Genomic DNA, 19,290 nt, shown 5'->3' on the forward strand with positions numbered 1-19,290 from the left:
TTTTAATTGCTGTGTCTACTGTTTTTTGACCACCGTTATGTTATGTTACTTCTGTGTCTTCATTGTTTTTCTCTCTTTGTACTGCCTGTGGCTGAAGAGCGGCGTAAAATTGCCACTGCCAGCCCACCTTATGTAAGGTGTAAAATGACAATAAAGGAAAAAAAAGGAGAGAGAATCAGATGCGCCAGCAGTCGCAGCATATTGACGTTTCCTGAAAAGGTGCTTTTAGTGAAGCTGTATTATCAGAATGGGGAATGTGCTAGTTCATCTTTACGATTCTATCGTCATAGGAAGGGGATTCGAACGGGTAAAGGTCCGTTGACAAATGCAGCTGTGGCGAGAATGATTTCGAAGTTCGAACCCACGGGTTGTTCAGGCGATAGACCCCGTAGTGGCCGACCGAGCACAAGAAATAATCAAACGAACCCAAATGACACAGCATCCCACTGCCGAAGATAGGTACGAAAGTCCCCAAAACAATGGTTTGTTAATGTGTGTACGATGGTCAACACACATTATCAAACCATTGTTTTCGGCACTTTCGTACCTCGTCTTCGGCAGTAGGATGCTGTTTCATTTGACTTCGTTTGATTTCTTACCCCCACCGCCCGCCCCTCCCCCCCTCCCCTCCCCCCAGACACGTATATATACGTAAATTACTCAATGTTTTGTGTTGTATGTTTCAGTGATTGCATATTATGTGTAAGTTGTTTTACCATTATTAATACATTGTCACATAAACAAACTGAATAAATCAAATAACAATTACTCTGTAACGAGCCAAAGTAGGGCTCGGGTCACTTACACTATGATACTCGGAGAACGCCTTTGAATAAGAACCGAAATTTTAGTCTGCTTTGAATTCCCTGACAAATTTTGAATTACCCGCCATTTTATACGCAGGGCACTTGGGCTATGTCAGATGGGGTGGGTGGAGGAGGATCATTTGATAACGTTGCATTGTGAGGTCATTGGAAATCGGGTAATAATGCAGACTGCACCGAAACTCTTCCTGTCGTACTACTGGAAGTTGCATGCAGTGGACATTTGGAGTCGGATACTCCGCGAAGGACATTGCTCACAGGGGCACATAAGGCTGTACGTCTTCAGGGGGCAAAGAGCACAGAAACTGGACAGAAGCTGCTGGCGGCGTGTAGCAATTTCCACAAATCTCCATTTTGCCTCTCGTCAAGGATTCAGGGCGTCGATGGCAGAACGAACCGTTTGCCCTGCAGTGTGTGGATGGTGTAGTTCAGGCCAGATGTGATTCTTTGACGTTTTGGGAGTCTTTATCGTACTTGCGCCCACTAATTCGAGTTACCATGAGCATGAACCAAGATGTTTATTTCAACATTCTCAGCGAGCAAGTGTTGTCTGTGTTTTAACATCTTCATGATGAAAATCCTGTGAACACTCCGTCTTCCAAGATAACAACAACAGTGTTCAAAGGATTGCACACATACGTTCCTGGTTTGACGAACAATCAGGCCCCCTATAACACCCCGACCGGCCCGCCAAATCTCCCGATCTGAATCCCATAGTAACTGTCTCGGACTATTTTAAAGAGTAAGTGAGAAGTAAGACTCCACGTTCCCGCAATGTGGTACCGGTAGCTCTAAGGAATGTAATAAACAATTAATGGCTTGAACTGGATATGGCATACATGAAGAAATCTGTGGGCTGTCTTCCTCGCCGAACTGAGGTCATTATTAGGGTTATAGCTGATGTTAGTGTGCTGTCTCCAGTGCGTGATTAATGTTGTGGGCGGTCTGCTTGCTGGCGGGTCCGCAGTGCACGTGCAGCGTCGCGTGAGATCAACCCTGAGGCTGATGTCCCGGGGAGTCCCCGCAGCTACTGGTTTGGCGCCGGAAGCGCGGGCGGCGGCGGCACGCGGTGCGCACCAGCGGGCAGCGCGCGGCCCTCATTTAACGGAACGCTCCGCCGTGGGCCACCAGTACCTCTCCGGAGCCCGCAGTGCAACCATGGCCAGGCACGAAGCATCGCTCGCCTACTGCGCGTGCGCAATAGCCGTCTTGGCAGCCTTCGCAGCCACAGCAAGTGCCCGTGAGTACATACCGTCGTCTCATTCCCCGTGGCGTGGTCTCCACATTCAGCTCAGTTCTGCCCCGCTTTCGACTGCTGTACAAATGTGTTCAATATATTATTTGTAAACGGTCTTGTGAAGCTGTAACATGATTTCAGCAGAGCTTAACTTAGCGGTGTCTATGCCGTAGGAGTGTTCACCAATGCGACTGTTTGTACCTACTATAAGACGTACACGAGATTTGAGATTTAAACCCAACAAAAAAGTGGATTATCATGTTTAACATTCTTTCAGTCTTATGTCATCACCTGTGTACATGTGCAAAGGATCCTTAATTATTACTCGTCACTGTTCTCGAAAACTGTACTTGCACAAACAAAACGGTATGTTTCGAGGCATGTTTAATTGGGGTGATGGACGCCAGAATTATTTGTTGGTGCAGAGGATAGTTCACACACAATAAAATCTATGTTTCAGTAACGTTGACTGAAGTTTTTCAAGCTTAAGGTGGCCTGCTTGCGTGAGAAAATTGAGGTTAGTTACGCAGAACTTTTATGAAGGGTCTTCTCGAATTATTTCCCAAATTTGCTAGGCGAGCAAGCATTTAACCTTAACTCATAATGTTTTAATTGTCTCCTCTATAATAAACACTAATTGGTAGACATACAGCGATTTGAACCAGATCCTATTTACTGTAACTTGTACCATTTCTTATACTCGTCAGAGCACATGACCGACAGATGTGTTGCATCTCCTTAGACTCTTCTCTCTGAATAGTATGCTCTTCTTCCTATTTACGCTGTGGATGATTGTGTATTGTTTGATTATTGCGTTATGTATATGTAAAACAAAGTGCAAAAAATCATTTTATGTATTCATTTTGTGTCGCGCAAACTAGTCACGAAACGGCACGAACATCAGAAAAAATTTCCAGTAAAGAAATTTCTTGTATCAGAAAAGATTATCTTTAAGTTTAACATTCATCGTCTGAGTTACTGACGTGTATAGCTCTTAAATGCTTTCCTCCATGTCGATCAATGTTACTAGATGAATTTTTGTAGCGGATTGGAAATAAGGGCAGTTAGGGAGCAATACCATGTAGATAAAGATTTGTTCAGCACGGTATACGAAGAAACAGTTGCAGTTCTTCCCTCCTGTCGGTTTGAGTCATGACTGTCAACCAGACCAACGATCGTAGGAACACTGGCGAAATCCTTTACCTTTACCCTTTAGAAGACTGCTACTAAAACAAAATTGAAGTAAAAGTCTGTATAGCCATTTTAAGCTGAGAGATTATGAATTTGGCAAATAAACCAACGTGGACAAATAATTTCAAAACTTTTTCCTAAACAGTGCCGAAGCAAAAGAAACCTCCTGTGGGAAAATTAGCAATTCGTAATCTTAAAATATTAAAATTAGTTCGCGTCCAGCGTGATGCCTCTGTTAACTTTTGCAGCATATCACTAAATGTTGTGTAATGTCTAAATTTATTTTCTACTGATTAGGAATAATGCAGAATAATGTCGAAACGATGTCAATGTTACTATCGAAACTCTTTATATAAACGGTGCTGCCGTGGATGTATCGGCAATAAACGTATCGTGAAACATCCAGACGAATGCTTGATGAGTTTTTAGAGTAACATATTCATTCCATTTGCTATCATCTAGGATTCCACGTGATTGCTCATCAGAGATAAAAAACACTAGACGTTCTAAGTTATACGAAGAAGACTAACTACATTAAATGACTATAGACAATTAGCGCTGCAAGGTTAGAGACCCCATGTGAGCTTCAAAATGCTTCCGTGTTGTTTCTCATCTGCTTTTCAGAACTACATGCGAACCTAATAGACTACATGTAAGAAAGATTGGTTAGTAATATTTACTTTGTTTCAATCTAACGTGCTTATTCTGTGAACAGCGGATTCGCAAATGCCGCAACCCCATTTTCTGCTAAGTATGTCTGTCTCGGCACACTTGCGCTTTCCAGTGAAATGAAAGTAATCACTTTTTAGAAACAGATATAATTTCATTACGTTACTGCGTCAGCGACAATAATTAAGAGCAGGTACTACTAAAGCGTAGTGCAGTCTGTCAGGACAGAAGACTTCTCCGCACAGCTGGAACAGCAGCGCATGTTAAAGAGCCAACGGTAACACGTCAGTGCATGAGTAACAGTTTCCGCTGCGGGTAGACATGAAGACATCCATTTGGAAAAATGGTTTCCAGTAAACTGTTACGAAACAACGTGGCACAATGTACACTTCTCATAGTTCTGCGGGCAGACCTGTGAATGCTCAGAGTCCATCCAATCTGTATGAATATTTTGATAAATCGATCAGAACGTTGTCTACAGATATCATTACTGTATTTAACTATATTGGCAACACACAGACAAGGAGACATTTCGTGTGAAATTCATGACGGGGTCGTTACTCCTGCCCTTACCACTTTCACGTAAACAATGGGTAAAAGCGATTTCTTTTTATTTACGTATCAGGATGACAGATTCAAGCTGATAAATTGGACATGGAAAAAACCGCTAGTGCCACGTTTAAACTACCTAGTGCTCGTAGACTGCAGTGGTACATAATCTTTGTATGTTCCTTCACGTCGTCATAACACCACTGCTAAGTTACAACGTGATTTTAGCGACTCGCTGCAGCTTTACCAACTGGATATAACAGCATCCCTGATACAGACGAAAATGTGGGTTTATGGGAGCGTAAATTTCTCTTGTGGTTGACAAGCGTTTCTTTTCCTGCTTTAGCTTCTTACCTACCGTATTAAGATGCCAACGAGTGATACTTTCCTCTCCTAACGTGCTGCATGTTTTCGTATAAACTTAGTGACTGGATACCATGTTAAAAGCATGTGGTTCAGTTCGTACGAGAACGTAGAGTAGCGAACAAAGAAATCAGAGTAGCTTAGATTGTTTACCCAATAACGAATTATACACACAGTACCGCAACCAACTAAAAAATTTTACTTTTTATAAGAGTATAAATTGTGAGCCAGTGCGCTTATGTTCGGCAGTATTAATAAATTCTTCAAAAGATTTTATATTACATTTATGTGCCCACAGCTTCAAGTACCCGTCTCAACAGGGTTTTAAGGTTGCTGTTGCGCTGGTAGACATAATTTTCTGTTACTGGGGCAAATGACTCACTCTGTCCATCTTACGTTTGCATTGTGTAAGACATATGTCCAGCAACTACATGCAGTTTACATTTGTCAGATACCAGTATGTCAAATATCGAGAACAAGATCAACATTGTTAACTCTCTGGACACAACATGATTGATATCGATTGTTTTTCACTTGAGGCTAGTTTAGATGTAAAATGTAAAATAGTAGGAATTTGTTTCATCAGGTGCGATACAGCTACGTTAGCTGAAACATAGCCAAAAGCGCAGTAGACATCCTTTTCTAACAATTAGCATCTTAGGGATGACTTCACAGCGCAGAGGGGAAATAAACAACAAAAAGAATGCAAAGATTCTAAACAAAAAAACCACAGCAACAAACTATCTTATATGGCATAGGACTTTTTAAAGTTAAAAATTTAACGCTTTGAACGTTGCCCCTTAAACTCTGACACTCAATGTGCAGGCGCACAGTATTTTAAACCAGGATTCGAATTTAAGGGGTATAAATTAATTATTCTGCGGGCATCGTACAGATACATAAATTTGTCGCTCAACTCAACACACATAGTAGCGGTACATCGGTGTTTCTCAATAGTGACAGAGCACTTCAGCAGACTGCCCGCGTCCTTGCCTGTGGTATTTTGCTTCTCAGTGTCTCTTAAGAGCTGTGACTTGTTTACTGATAGTGTTCATCGCGTGTAGTTTCTTGCCTCACACATACGTCCGGGATGTGAATCTCTCACGGAAGCTACCTGACGTGCTACTGTACGCTGCCAAGAACTGTGCGAAGCAACGCGAACAATGGAAGGATAGCAGAAGATACAGCCTAAGATGATGAACGGGCTAACTACATTTAAAACTGTAGTACCTACACGTAATTTTGACAGCCTAATCACTGTCTGTTAACACAGTCATCCCTTTTATTGTATACTTTCTCGCTTGGGGGTCCAAACAAGCAATGACTATGGCACAGAACGTTTTCTGAGCGATAGGAAAATCACCCGTTCCCCACTCTCATGCTACGTATATACCGACAAATATGTGCATTGGAATCATTCGTAGTCTCTCCGTCACAGTAAAACTAAATCACTCCTACAGCTTGCTTAGTGCCACTGAAACGATGTAATATACAGAACAAGTTCAATTAGAAACGTCTGAATTGGTGCCCAAGTGTGGACTCTAAAAGCAAGACACATGAATACACTGCAGATAAAGGTGAAATATGTACGCCACTTTTAACGGTTAACAAGGAGTTCCATTATTCTTACTTCTCTCAAGTAGCAGTAATGTTGTATTAATTTTGAAATATTTCCCGAAAATTTGGAAGGCTGTCCTGGAAGAACTGGTAGGGCTCTCATTTTAGAGGGTTTTCTGCTCATAACTACGTTACACGTAAAATGGTAGTTGTTTCTTTGCCCAAGGTATAGGTTACTGATGTGATGATTTCTGAAGTGACAAGCATTTAGCTGTATTTGACATAGGTATCCAAATTCAAAAATTGCACTAGTTTTGCAATTCTCTCCTTGACGTTTGCTCCTACTGGGCTCCTACAGTGAAGCTGTCATTATACCGTTCAGTGTCACTTTTTTCTTGCTCAATGAAACAAATTATAGTATTGGTTAAGGAGAGGAACTTGACACATCACTGAAACTTAAAGTTCGTCCCAAGACGGCTTTGGTATTTCTGTTTTGTTCCAGTTTTACAAGATATTTCAATAAATAATTCAAAACTTTTGTCATCAAACAGTGATACTCTAATCCGCAGATATGTGTACCTGCGATGTGAAAAGTCCAAGTTCTTAAGTGCAGACGAACTATAAAGCAATTGATAAATAAGCAAATTGCTGCCATGAGGTGACAATTAATACTTGCTTCAATAAGCAAGCTTTCGGTGTGGCGTATGTAGTATTACAGATTGTGGCTAAATCAACGAAAAACGATCTTTTCATGAACAACACGATGATGGTTTAATCCATTCATCAGTATGCCTCTCAAGTCATTGATGTATGCGTTCGTGCTCCCTCTCCACACATGGAAACGCAATTTAATGTGCGAGGATATACTGAGCCGGAGAAGAGAGAGCACAACACTAACCAAGCAGACAGATACAGTGCCTTCGTACTGGATATCTGCCGTCACTGTACGTAGCTGTGTTTACGAGAAACAATGACGTAAATAGGCAGCTGAAGCGTCTGAGAGATCGCCCTATATATATATATGATATATGATATATGATATGATATAATCCGATGGCACTATTTACGGGTTGTTTATGACGTGATTTTTGCAGAATGGGATACTAGCTGTTGTACGTCATAAACAGCCCGTAAATAGTGCCATCGGATTATATCATTGCTCACTCCTCAACTTTATTACAACCCGTATTGATATCACATGAGAACCTATGTTATAACGGCAGATAAGTCATTCCCACGCTCATCGGTGACATTGCTGACAAATACAAATATTACTTATGAAAATGCAGAAAGGGATCGAAACGCCAAAAATATCACAGCACAACGCGACGAAAAACAAAGGGTCAATAGGCAAATGATTTATTAATGGTGTCTTTCAACTAGATGAACTTCATTGATTGGAGAACCACTAACAAGTGTGGGGTGGTAGGTGCAGTACGTGAGTACTAGCAGAACAGAAAACGGAAAATCGTATGTGGCATCTGTACTGACTACTCCACCAGTTTTTTGTCTAAAAAAAGAGAAAGCAGTGTGTAGAAACTACGAGAAAACTTGTGCTACCATTGGGTGTTCGATGTTGAAGGCGACTTCGTTCGAATGGCATAGGAGATTGTGTTGTCTGGCCTCAGAGTGAAATCGATAAGAAGATATAGCTGAAGAAAGGTCATGGGCCTTAGGTGCGCGTTTTGCGTGGAGCCGGTTTTTGCCGCCGGCCACGCGAGGAAAAACAACGCAGTACGGCCTGCTTGAATCGGCCAAGCATTCCTGCTCGCGGATGCGTCTCTCTCGCAGCTGTGTCGGAAGACGGAAGACCACGTCGTTCTACTCAGAGCACGCACCTACCGCGTCATGACGAAAATTTAAAGACATAAAATTAGCCCTGCAGGCAACAGGTGATGGTCTGGCAACACACACTGATCTCACAAGTATTTTGTCATGGTGTTGAACAATTTTCCGATGATTTTCAACACGTAACGCAGCAGAGATTAGGCAGCGACTAGATCTCAGACGACGGCATTTTGATGAGTGTAATGCAAGATCAAGTAACTAAAACAGTGCAGTTAGTTTAGTTTCAACATGCTGTCCTATTACGGATATACATTTAGTTCAGCGATTTACTTATTTTTAAACCATTTTATAGTATATTTTGTCACGCTCTGCAAAACGAATTTATGGAGGCGATCACTTCATCTTTTGATGAAAATTTATTTCCAACAAGACAAATTGTCAAGTGTGGGAATACTATAATATGACTTGGTATTAAATGTGAATGAGGGGCCAGCAAACCAGTTTGGAACCCCACTGATGCTACTCGCCATTGTAAGAGCTATGGACTTGAGCATTGTTCTACTGAAGGAGCACGTTTTTGTGTTCCAATCTTGATCGTTCTTAGATTATCTCCAGTTGCAAACGAGTAGAAAAAGTGCAGTCAAGTTAAGATGAGTAAATAATGTTAAGAAGTCATAAAGCTGTCTTCAACGCAAATGTTGTTTTAATGCCACAACGCTTTAATATGCATTATCTTATTGCAAGTATGCCCTTGCCTTCACCCCTTCATTTGAACTAATTTATCTAGTCAGTTACAGGTGGTTAATTTATCCTGTCAGTTACAGGTGGTATCACAGTTTAGCGTGATCTGCGAACCACTCTGTACCTTAGAATTATTTCCTGCGGATACATCATAGCGAAATGTTACAGAAGCCGTAATTGGCAGAAACATTCACAGGGCTGACTAAATATTGATCTCCAAACGTCTGACATTTTTAATCTGAAGTGAACCCATTTACCCACAGAGTCGTACATAAAGATTAAAATTCCAAAATGGAGTGGTCATCGCCATACGAGCAGAAAAATAGTCCTTGCCTTCATTGGAGCATTCACACCGACTTTCGTGTATTTCGAGTTTTACATGGGCGTTTGAGTGTAATCACCAAAGGAGTCATTCAGCTTTCCCAAATTTATCAGTAACATAATGTTTTAATCATTTCAGGTACCTAGAAGATCATTAGTCTCACACAACTTAATTTCGTAGTTTCCATTACTATAACAGTTTTCAATGGTTTACTTTCTACTGACCTCAACTGGTCGTCAGTAATTCTTTGTAATTTCTTACCAAGAAATTAACATGGCTAAACAGTCGTCACATATAGTGAAACTGAGACTTTACTGGTACTTCCTTAAACTAGAGCTGTCTATTTTAGTAAATCGATTTTGTAATTTTATGTTGTACCAGCTGTATCCGGCCACGCCTTGTTGTGGCCCAGTCTGGTAAAAAGGCAGAGAAAGACAGAGAAAGCACACGCTTCTAATACATGGGAATTGAATATACGTCCTAATATCCTCCTCTCAGCTGCCTCTATACATATACTCCTGCCCTCTTTGTCAATCTCCTACTCTTCCTCTCTAACTCCTACTCTTCCTCTCTAACTCCTTCTACCACGCTCTTATGTTCATTTCCTCCCATCCATCTGTTCATCTCTTCTTCTACACCACTTTCTCTAACCTTAGGGCTTATTTATTGTTGTTACAAATTCAGATTATATAGCAGTATTATAATCATAAGCCAACATTCCAGAAGTGTAACTTACCTGTCGGGGGCTCACCACTGTTTGGTGAGTACATGTTTGGCTACCATGGGACCCCACACTTTGCAGCATTGCTACCTCTTCCTTTGAGGGGTATCTGGACTTTGACTATCTCATATATCCTCTGACTTTCCGTCAGACAGTCCTTTAGGTACAGACCCTGCCTGGAATTGGTTCGCTCCCAGCTCTACCACAGCTTCCATTAAAGTTTATATGGTCCCTATTACTGGGTTTGACCTGTCATCTTTTCCAAATTTTACAGATGTGTTTGTCATGCAGGGAAGGTCGCCCACTGTGGCGTATTCTGTGCCTCGGTGTCCTCCCGCGCTGGCACCCTTCCTTCCTGTTGTATTATGCCCAAAACCAAGCACAGTAGCATTCTGTTGGGGGGGGGGGGGGTGTCGTCAAGTACCTGCATGATGGTAGCCCCCTGACCACACAGGGAACACACTGTTGGTGTCTGCGCTGCACAGTCTCCATGTATGCCATGGAGTTTCTCCCCATCAGGACTAGAGCACAGGGACTCCCGGTAATGAATTTGTGGCCAGATAGCCATTGCTCTGGCTGCTTGGTGCCTATGGGAACAGCCCCATTCGGAGTGGGTAGCACTATAGCGGATAGTTCACGCTTGAATCGACTTAAACTTTGTGCAACTGGTGGTCATATGACTCCAGCAGCCTCTTCACATGGAAAGGTCTCGTATGCTGCAATGAAGTAAGACCCAAATGCGTTCCCTTCCTTGGCTACGCCAAGAGAGAAATAGAGGACTTGATGACTAGGAGCAAAATCCTTACCCCCAAAACCTGATCTGTACCAGAACTGATGAGAACATCTTTTGACCAAAAAGCCTTTATTTTTTGTGGAACGCATTGGAGACAAATGTGGGGAAGTTGCAGCTATCTCTAAGATGAAGAGCACTGCCCTCCTGCCTAAAACATCATATGCTCGCTCACAGGCGCTGCTCTCTCATTAAAAGTTGGGTGACATTCCCGTGACTCACTCCCACAAGTGTCTCAGTATGGTCCAGTGCATCATCTTTCACAATGATATGCTTTCGCAATCTGACAATGAGCTGTGGGGAAACTAAGAGCAAAGAGGTGTGCACTTCATCTGCCATGTACTTAGGGGGCCAAGGGAGTTGCTACTGCGGCGTTCATCTTTGCTTTCGAGGGTAGTACATTGCTTGAGAAGGTCAATCTGGTGGTCTGCTGGTGTGACATGAAACCCTATGTTCCTCATCCTTTGAGATGCTTCAGGTGTATGAAACTTGGACATACAACTTTCCATTGCACTGTTACCCCTGTCTATAGGGATTGTGGACATCTGCTGCACGTGACCTTTCCTTGTAACCCTCCCACCATCTGTGCAAACTATGGCGAGCTCTCGCTGCTAAGCATATGGCTACATTTTTAAACGTGAGGACAAAATCCAGGAATATAAGACCATGGACGAGCTCACATAACAAGAAGCCAGAAAAAAGTAGGAGTGTCTTAATCTCATACAAATGACAAAATCTTACACTACAGCTTCAACGTCGTCACCTTCTCTGTCGATGATGCCTTCCTCTGTTGAGCCTCTTATGGCGTGCTCACAGGGCCATCCATTGATATGTCTCCCAGATGGTCAGCGGCCCTTTCATGCTTCCTTCACACCCACTTTGGGTGCATTTGCTCCCCACCTGCTAGGGACACCCAACCTCAGGCACATCATCCACCTCTGGTTTCTGTAGCTGGGAAGAGGTCCCTCAGGACTCTTCCTTCGATGGTTCACGCTGGTCCACAGATAGGTGCTAGCCATTGGCTGAAGGAACCAAAGGCTGCTGCCATTGGACTTCTCATTCTTCCTCTGTTCCCAAAGGCAATTCAGGGACTCAGGAGGAGCTGGCCGCTGTTCGCGAACAGCTGAACGTGTTGATGGCCGCGGTCAGCCGTCTTCAGGCTGCTGCCTCGGAGTGTAGCGGCATTGGGGAGTCTGGTGTGTCGCAAGGTACACCCCAGGTGTTACATGCTTCACCCACTGTCCCTGCTGTCGAGACATCTTCGTGGGTACCGGTCGCGGTTGGGCCACCCTCTCCCCAAGGGGAGTGGCGGGTTCAGCGGCGTTCGCGGCGCACGAGGCGGAGGGTAAATATGGAGGCTGGCCGTGTGGCATCGCCCGCTCTGCCTGTGAGTGGACATGCGGCTGCTCCTTCAGCAAGGTCCGAGCAGGCACACGGGGGGGAGGGGTTTATTAGTTATTGGGAGCTCGAACGTTAGGCGGGTGATGGAGCACCTTAGGGAAATAGCGGAAAGGTCGGGGAAGAAGGCCAGTGTTCACTCTGTCTGCTTACCAGGGGGTCTCATCCGAGATGTGGAGGAGGCCCTACCGGCGGCGATAGAGAGCACTGGGTGCACCCGACAGCAAATTGTTGCTCATGTCGGCACCAATGACTCCTGCCGTCTGAGTTCAGAGGTTCCTCAGTTCGTACAGGCGGTTGGCGGAATTGGTGAAGGCGGAAAGCCTCGCTCGCGGGGTGGAATCAAAGCTAACTATTAACAAAATGTCCAGACACTCTGTGACCAAAATGGTACTGAAACAGAGGATGACAGACTAAAGGCCGAAATACTAAATGTCTTTTTCCAAAGCTGTTTCACAGAGGAAGACTGCACTGTAGTTCCTTCTCTAGATTGTCGCACAGATGACAAAATGGTAGATATCGAAATAGACGACAGAGGGATAGAGAAACAATTAAAATCGCTCAAAAGAGGAAAGGCCGCTGTACCTGATGGGATACCAGTTCGATTTTACACAGAGTACTCGAAGGAACTTGCCCCCCTTCTTGCAGCGGTGTACCGTAGGTCTCTAGAAGAGCATAGCGTTCCAAAGGATTGGGAAAGGGCACAAGTCATCCCCGTTTTCAAGAAGGGACGTCGAACAGATGTGCAGAACTATAGACCTATATCTCTAACGTCGATCAGTTGTAAAATTTTGGAACACGTATTATGTTCGAGTATAATGACTTTCCTGGAGACTAGAAATCTACACTGTAGGAATCAGCATGGGTTTCGAAAAAGACGGTCGTGTGAAACCCAGCTCGCGCTATTCGTCCACGAGACTCAGAGGGCCATAGACACGGGTTCTCAGGTAGATGCCGTGTTTCTTGACTTCCGCAAGGCGTTAGATACAGTTCCCCACAGTCGTTTCATGAACAAAGTAAGAGCATATGGACTATCAGACCAATTGTGTGATTGGATTGAGGAGTTCCTAGATAACAGAACGCAGCATGTCATTCTCAATAGAAAGAAGTCTTCCGAAGTAAGAGTGATTTCAGGTGTGCCGCAGGGGAGTGTCATAGGACCGTTGCTATTCACAATATACATAAATGACTTGGTGGATGACATCGGAAGTTCACTGAGGCTTTTTGCGGATGATGCTGTGGTATATCGAGAGTTTGTAACAATGGAAAATTGTACTGAAATGCAGGAGGATCTGCAGCGAATTGACGCATGGTGGAGGGAATGGCAATTGAATCTCAATGTAGACAAGTGTAATGTGCTGCGAATACATAGATAGATCCCTTATCATTTAGCTACAAAATAGCAGGTCAGCAACTGGAAGCAGTTAATTCCATAAATTATCTGGGAGTACGCATTAGGAGTGATTTAAAATGGAATGACCATATAAAGTTGATCGTCGGTAAAGCAGATGCCAGACTGAGATTCATTGGAAGAATCCTAAGGAAATGCAATCCGAAAACAAAGGAAGTAGGTTACAGTACGCTTGTTCGCCCACTGCTTGAATACTGCTCAGCAGTGTGGGATCCGTACCAGATAGGGTTGATAGAAGAGATAGAGAAGATCCAACGGAGAGCAGCGCGCTTCGTTACAGGATCATTTAGTAATCGCGAAAGCGTTACGGAGATGATAGATAAACTCCAGTGGAAGACTCTGCAGGAGAGACACTCAGTAGCTCGGTACGGGCTTTTGTTAAAGTTTCGAGAACATACCTTCACCGAAGAGTCAAACAGTATATTGCTCCCTCCTACGTATATCTCGCGAAGAGACCATGAGGATAAAATCAGAGAGATTAGAGCCCACTCAGATGCTTACCGACAATCCTTCTTTCCACGAACAATACGAGACTGGAATAGAAGGGAGAACCGATAGAGGTACTCAGGGTACCCTCCGCCAAACACCGTCAGGTGGCTTGCGGAGTATAGATGTAGATGTAGACTCCTTCCCAGTCATTGTCTACAGTGGAGAAGGACAAAAATAAATCCTTTAAGACAAAGGAAACTGTGGTAGCCTCCACACCATTGGACTCTGCATGTACTCCATCTGTGCCCAAGATGGAGATAATCTTGGTCCCTGAGACAACAGATCTCTCCAGGCAATATTCCACAGAACCTATGTCAGTTGCTCCCCTGCGCCACCCCTGCCATCTCAACCAGTGGCTGTACATGATACTGTGTCGTAAGTTGCCCTGTCCCACCTCCACCCAGTCCCTTCATACCTCTGCAGTATTCAATCTGATTCTCCAGTAGAAATGTAATGGATTTTTCCACTACCTGGCTGAGCTACAGCAGCTTTTAAGCACTTGCCCTGCATCCTGTATTGACATCCATGAAACGTGGTTTCCAGCAACTTGAAATCCTGGCCTTCATGGTTGCCAAGGTTATTTAAAGAAGTCCACAAACTATGAGAGGATATCAGGTGGAGTTCTTATGTATGTGCTTGACCCTGTATACAGTGATCTTGTGCCTCCTGATACACCTTTGGAAGCTGTTGTTGTTTGGGTAGGGACACATCAGTCTTCTACCGTCTGTAATGCTTATCTCCCTCTTGATTGTGTGTTCCAAGATGCACTGTCTACATTACTCTCTTAGCTCCCCCAAACTTTCCTTGGCTTGGGCGACTTCAACACCCATATACCTTTGTCGAGCAGTACAATAACTGTCCATGGTCAAGACATCTAAACTTTATTGGCAGGACTTGATCTTTACTTTTGAACTCTGGTGCCCCCACACACTTCAGTGTGGCACACTGAACTTATTCAGCCATTGATGTCTCCTTTTTCAACGCTGGTCTTCTATCAACTGGATTGTCCATAATGGACTGTACAGTAGTGACCTCTATCTTCCTGTCCCTCCCTCAGCATTGTTCCTCTGGATGCCCTGCCAGATGAGCAATGCGGCTGTTCAGCATAAAACGGCAGCCATTCTCTTGGTAGTCAACCAAGCCATCCCCCCTTCCTCAAGATCTATCCCCAGTAAAAGAAGATATCCTGGCGGACCTCAGAGATCACACCAGCCAATAGAGATCATATGTGGGCTCTCCAATGCCGTAAGCACCACCCTTCACTGGAGCACTTCATTACCTTTAAATGGCTCCAAGCCATGTCTGCTACTCATAAAACGAAAAAGCAAGAAACCTGGTAGTGGTGCTTTTCTACCTCCGGGTCATGTACTTCTCCATCACAGGTATGGGCAAAGATCAGACACCTTTACAGCTTGCACTCCCCTGCAGGTATACCAAGTATTTCCTTAGGTGGTACCATTTATGCTCCAGATAACGTCATGAGACATTTTGCTGAACATTGCGCTCAGTCATGCTCATCTGAGAACTACCACCCCGCCTTTTGGCTCATTAAACAGTGGGTGGAGCGAATGCACTTATCTTTTGCTGCCTGCCACCTGGAGCCATATAATTGTTCCACTCAATGAATGGGAACTCTGCAGTGCCCTAGTCCATTGGCATGATGCAGCCTCAAGGCCAGATCGCATCCACAGCCAAATGCTGAAATATCTCTCAGTGGATTGTCAGCATCACATCCTTGCCCTCTTTAATCAGATCTTGACTGAGAGTGAGTTTCCATCCTAATGGCGAGAAAGTACGGAAGTTCCGGTACTGAAACCAGGTAAGAACCCACCTAGAGATAGACAGTTATCGCCCAATTAACCTTACCAACATTCTCAGTAAGTTGCTCAGATGTGTGGTGGGCAAGCAGCTGTTTTGGCTCCTTGAACCTTGAGGCCCTTTGGCTGCATCTCAGGGTGGTTTTCACAAACACCGCTGCACTGCTGATAATTTGGTTCACCTGGGGTCCACCATCTGATGGCCTCTGCCAGCCATCAGCACCTCAGCCTACAAAAGACTTAAGACATGAGATGGTGTCATCACATCCTTACTATGTTATGTGTGTGTTCTCTAGGGTCCACTCCCGATTTTTGTCAAAAACTTCCTTCCACTGCATGTGCTGTATTCAAGTGGGTGTTTCACTCAGTATCCCCTATGCCCATACGATATCCTGCAGAGCTCTGTACTAAGCATCCCCCTCTTTCTAGTGGCCATCAATGGCCTAGCGGCGGATGTGGGGTTTTCACTTCGTCCTCCTTATATGCTGACGATTTTTTATTTTATTATTGCTCTTCTAGTATGGGTATTCGCTGATCATCCTGTACAGGTTGCTACGCAAAACGCGCAGACATAGGCTCTCACCCATGGCTTTTGGTTTTCAGCTGCCTTGGCTCATGTCATCCACTTCTGTCACCATCATACTGGCCACCCACACCCAGAGCTTTACATGGACGATCAAGTAGTTCTTGTAGTTCTGATGTGTTGATTTTTGCGACTGGTCTTAGATTCCCAGCTAACTTGGCTTCCACACCTTCGCCAAGTTAAGTGAAAGTGCTGACAGCACCTCAATACACTTCATTGTCAGTCACACTAACTGGGTCACAGATCTCTCTACCCGTTTATGGCTCTAAAAAGCCCTTATTCTGTCCCATCTTGATTATGGGAGTCTTGCATATGGTTCAGTATCACCCTCAGCATTTGCAGATATTGGACAACATTCATCATTGTGGGGTCTGACTTTTGACAGGAGCCTTCTGCACTAGCCCTCTGAACAGCCTAAACGTCGAGGCTGGAGTCACTCCGTTACCTATCAGGCACCAGCAACAGTTGCTCAATTACATTACATGCATTTATAACTTCCCTGAACGTCCCAACTACTGCGTCCTTCTTCTTGAAAGGAAGCTCCACCTCCCACAACAGTGACCCAGAACTGGGTTTACAATTACTGCATACCTCCAGTGTGTTTGTTCAGAACTGTTACTTCCTCCACTGTCGCCTCTGGTCAGGGAGACATTGCTTCTGCACCCCTTATTCATGTTCGATCTTGCACTTGCAACAGTATCCTAATGAATGGTGACTCCCTTAGCAGCCTTCATGCTATAGACCAGTGCTACTCTCCTCACCCACGGGTTGCTGCTATCTAGGATCTTGTCCCTGACCTCCACCAAGCTCGATGGCCAGTAGTTCTCGTTTGGGATTTCCAGTTGACAAGCTGGCCATTAATATGCCGATTCTGGAAATTGGGGTCCCTTTGGTCTTTTATATGCAGTCAATCGCTGGAAGTCTGGAACTCAGAATAGTCTGCCCTGTTCTCCCAAACACTAAGGAGACTATTGTCAAATAGCAGTCTTTCCTGCATGCTTCTCAAAGGGAATCCACCGTCCTCTGTCTACTCCACATTGGCCACACTTGGCTAAGGCATGGCCACATTGTTTGACATGAGGATCAGCCTCACTACCAATGTGGAGCCTACCTGATGGTGGCCCCCTTTCTCATAGACTGCTCTAATTTAGCTGTTTTGAGACAACATATTAATCTTCCTGAAATGCCACCTCTGGTGCTAGCAGATGACGCCAAAGTGGCTGAACTGGTGTTACATTTTGCCCACGAAGGTGGTTTCTATTGATCCCTGTAAGGTAGGCCATCTGGCCTCATTGAACACCTGAGGTATTGGATGGGCACCTCTCTCCTGCCCTCATCCCCCCCCCTCCCCCCCTCTCCGCCGCCCCTCCCCCCCTGGGGCTCCCTTGGCGTTTGGTGGCCCTTGCCTGGTGACCTAGCCTGGCTCGTATCCTTCCAATCTTTTTATTCTTTTTCATTTCTCATTTTTCATTTCTCAATTTCAATGCCTTGTCTGTACTCATGCTTTAACGACTTTTCTGTGTGGTCTTTTTTATGGGTTTTATTCTGTTTTTATTGTGTTAATTACACTTAGGTTTTCCAGTATTTGCCTTTCACCTCCTTCCCCTGACAACCACTCCTGATTTCTCCTAAACAGATGAAGAGACTGATGGCCTTGTAGTTTAGTCCCTTTCAGTCCAAACAAACAAACAAACAAACAAACCAGCCAACCAACTAACTACAACTTTCGTGTTTTCTGTGGAAATTGTCTGTGAGGAAGAAAAAAAAACAGCAATGTGTTGTGTATCGGTCTGTACACGAAAAAAGGGAGTCATATCTCGGGTTCTGTTGATGACTGAGAAATGGTTTTAGATAGCTCTTTAACTATTAGAAGAATGGACATACTGAGGGGAGCAGTGAGTATGACGGGAAGGGATGCTGCGTAAGTGGAGTGCGGTAAGTTGGGAATTAGGGGTGGATGGAAATCGTGCTCAGATACCCGAATTTAAGGCGAGTGCTCGCACAGAGCGGGAAATCCGAGATCGAATCCCGCTCCAGCAAAAGTTTTCACTTGACGTCATTGAATTCATTTCGACACCCAGATATCTCCAGTGTCAAAATTTATTACATTTCATAGTGTATATCTACGTCTGTGGCATGAAGAACGGTATCTACTAGTTTTGCCCATCCTAAAGGACAGACAGCACACACAAATTAAATTGGAATGATCACGTGGATAATGTTATGGGGGGGGGGGGGAAAGCAAACCAGAGACTGCGTTTTATTAGAAAAACAATTTGCAGGTGTGATAAGTCGGTAAACAGACTGCCTATATTATGATTGTCTATCCTCAGAAAAGGGTAGCTCGTGTTGTATTATAGGAAAATAAGCGATAGTGTCACAGATACTACAAGCGAGTTGGCGTGACAATCATTACAACAAAGGCGTTTCTCATTGTGGGGAGATCTTCAATCGCCAGTTTTCTCTTCCGAATGTGAACATATTTTAATATTTTGTTGGCAACCAAGCACATTGGAGGAAAAGACCATGATAAATTCACAGCTGACTTGGAAAGATTTAATCATTCGTTTTTCCTGCACACAGCTTGAGAGGGTAACAATAAGCAGATGACTTGGTGTTCCAATGAACCCTCTGTCAGGCACTTAATTGTTTGTTGCAGAGAAGTCATGTACAAGTAGGTCCAAAAGTTAGTGTCTGCCTCATGAATATATGGGACAAAGGTCAGGAAACAGAATAAATGAAGGATCTTGGTAAATATAAGTTTAGTCCACCTCTTGTTTCTTACTGACGCTGCTGTTTCTAAACATTACGGATGTTTCTTTATGTGCATAATAAATTAG

General features: G+C 44.1%; 1 protein-coding gene across 1 annotated transcript in view; it reads left to right on the forward strand.

Moving 5' to 3' along the window:
* The first annotated feature begins 1,948 nt into the window (after positions 1 to 1,948).
* LOC126262988 (CLIP domain-containing serine protease HP8-like) overlaps positions 1,949 to 19,290 on the forward strand; it is a 43,574-nt gene continuing 26,232 nt past the window's right edge. Inside the window, exon 1 of the mRNA XM_049959945.1 lies at positions 1,949 to 2,064. Within this exon, the coding sequence (XP_049815902.1) occupies positions 1,983 to 2,064 (82 nt within the window). The 5' untranslated portion in view covers positions 1,949 to 1,982. The remainder of the gene's footprint in view (positions 2,065 to 19,290) is intronic.

Source organism: Schistocerca nitens, chromosome 1 (assembly GCF_023898315.1).
Source record: "Schistocerca nitens isolate TAMUIC-IGC-003100 chromosome 1, iqSchNite1.1, whole genome shotgun sequence".
Lineage (NCBI taxonomy): Eukaryota > Metazoa > Arthropoda > Insecta > Orthoptera > Acrididae > Schistocerca > Schistocerca nitens.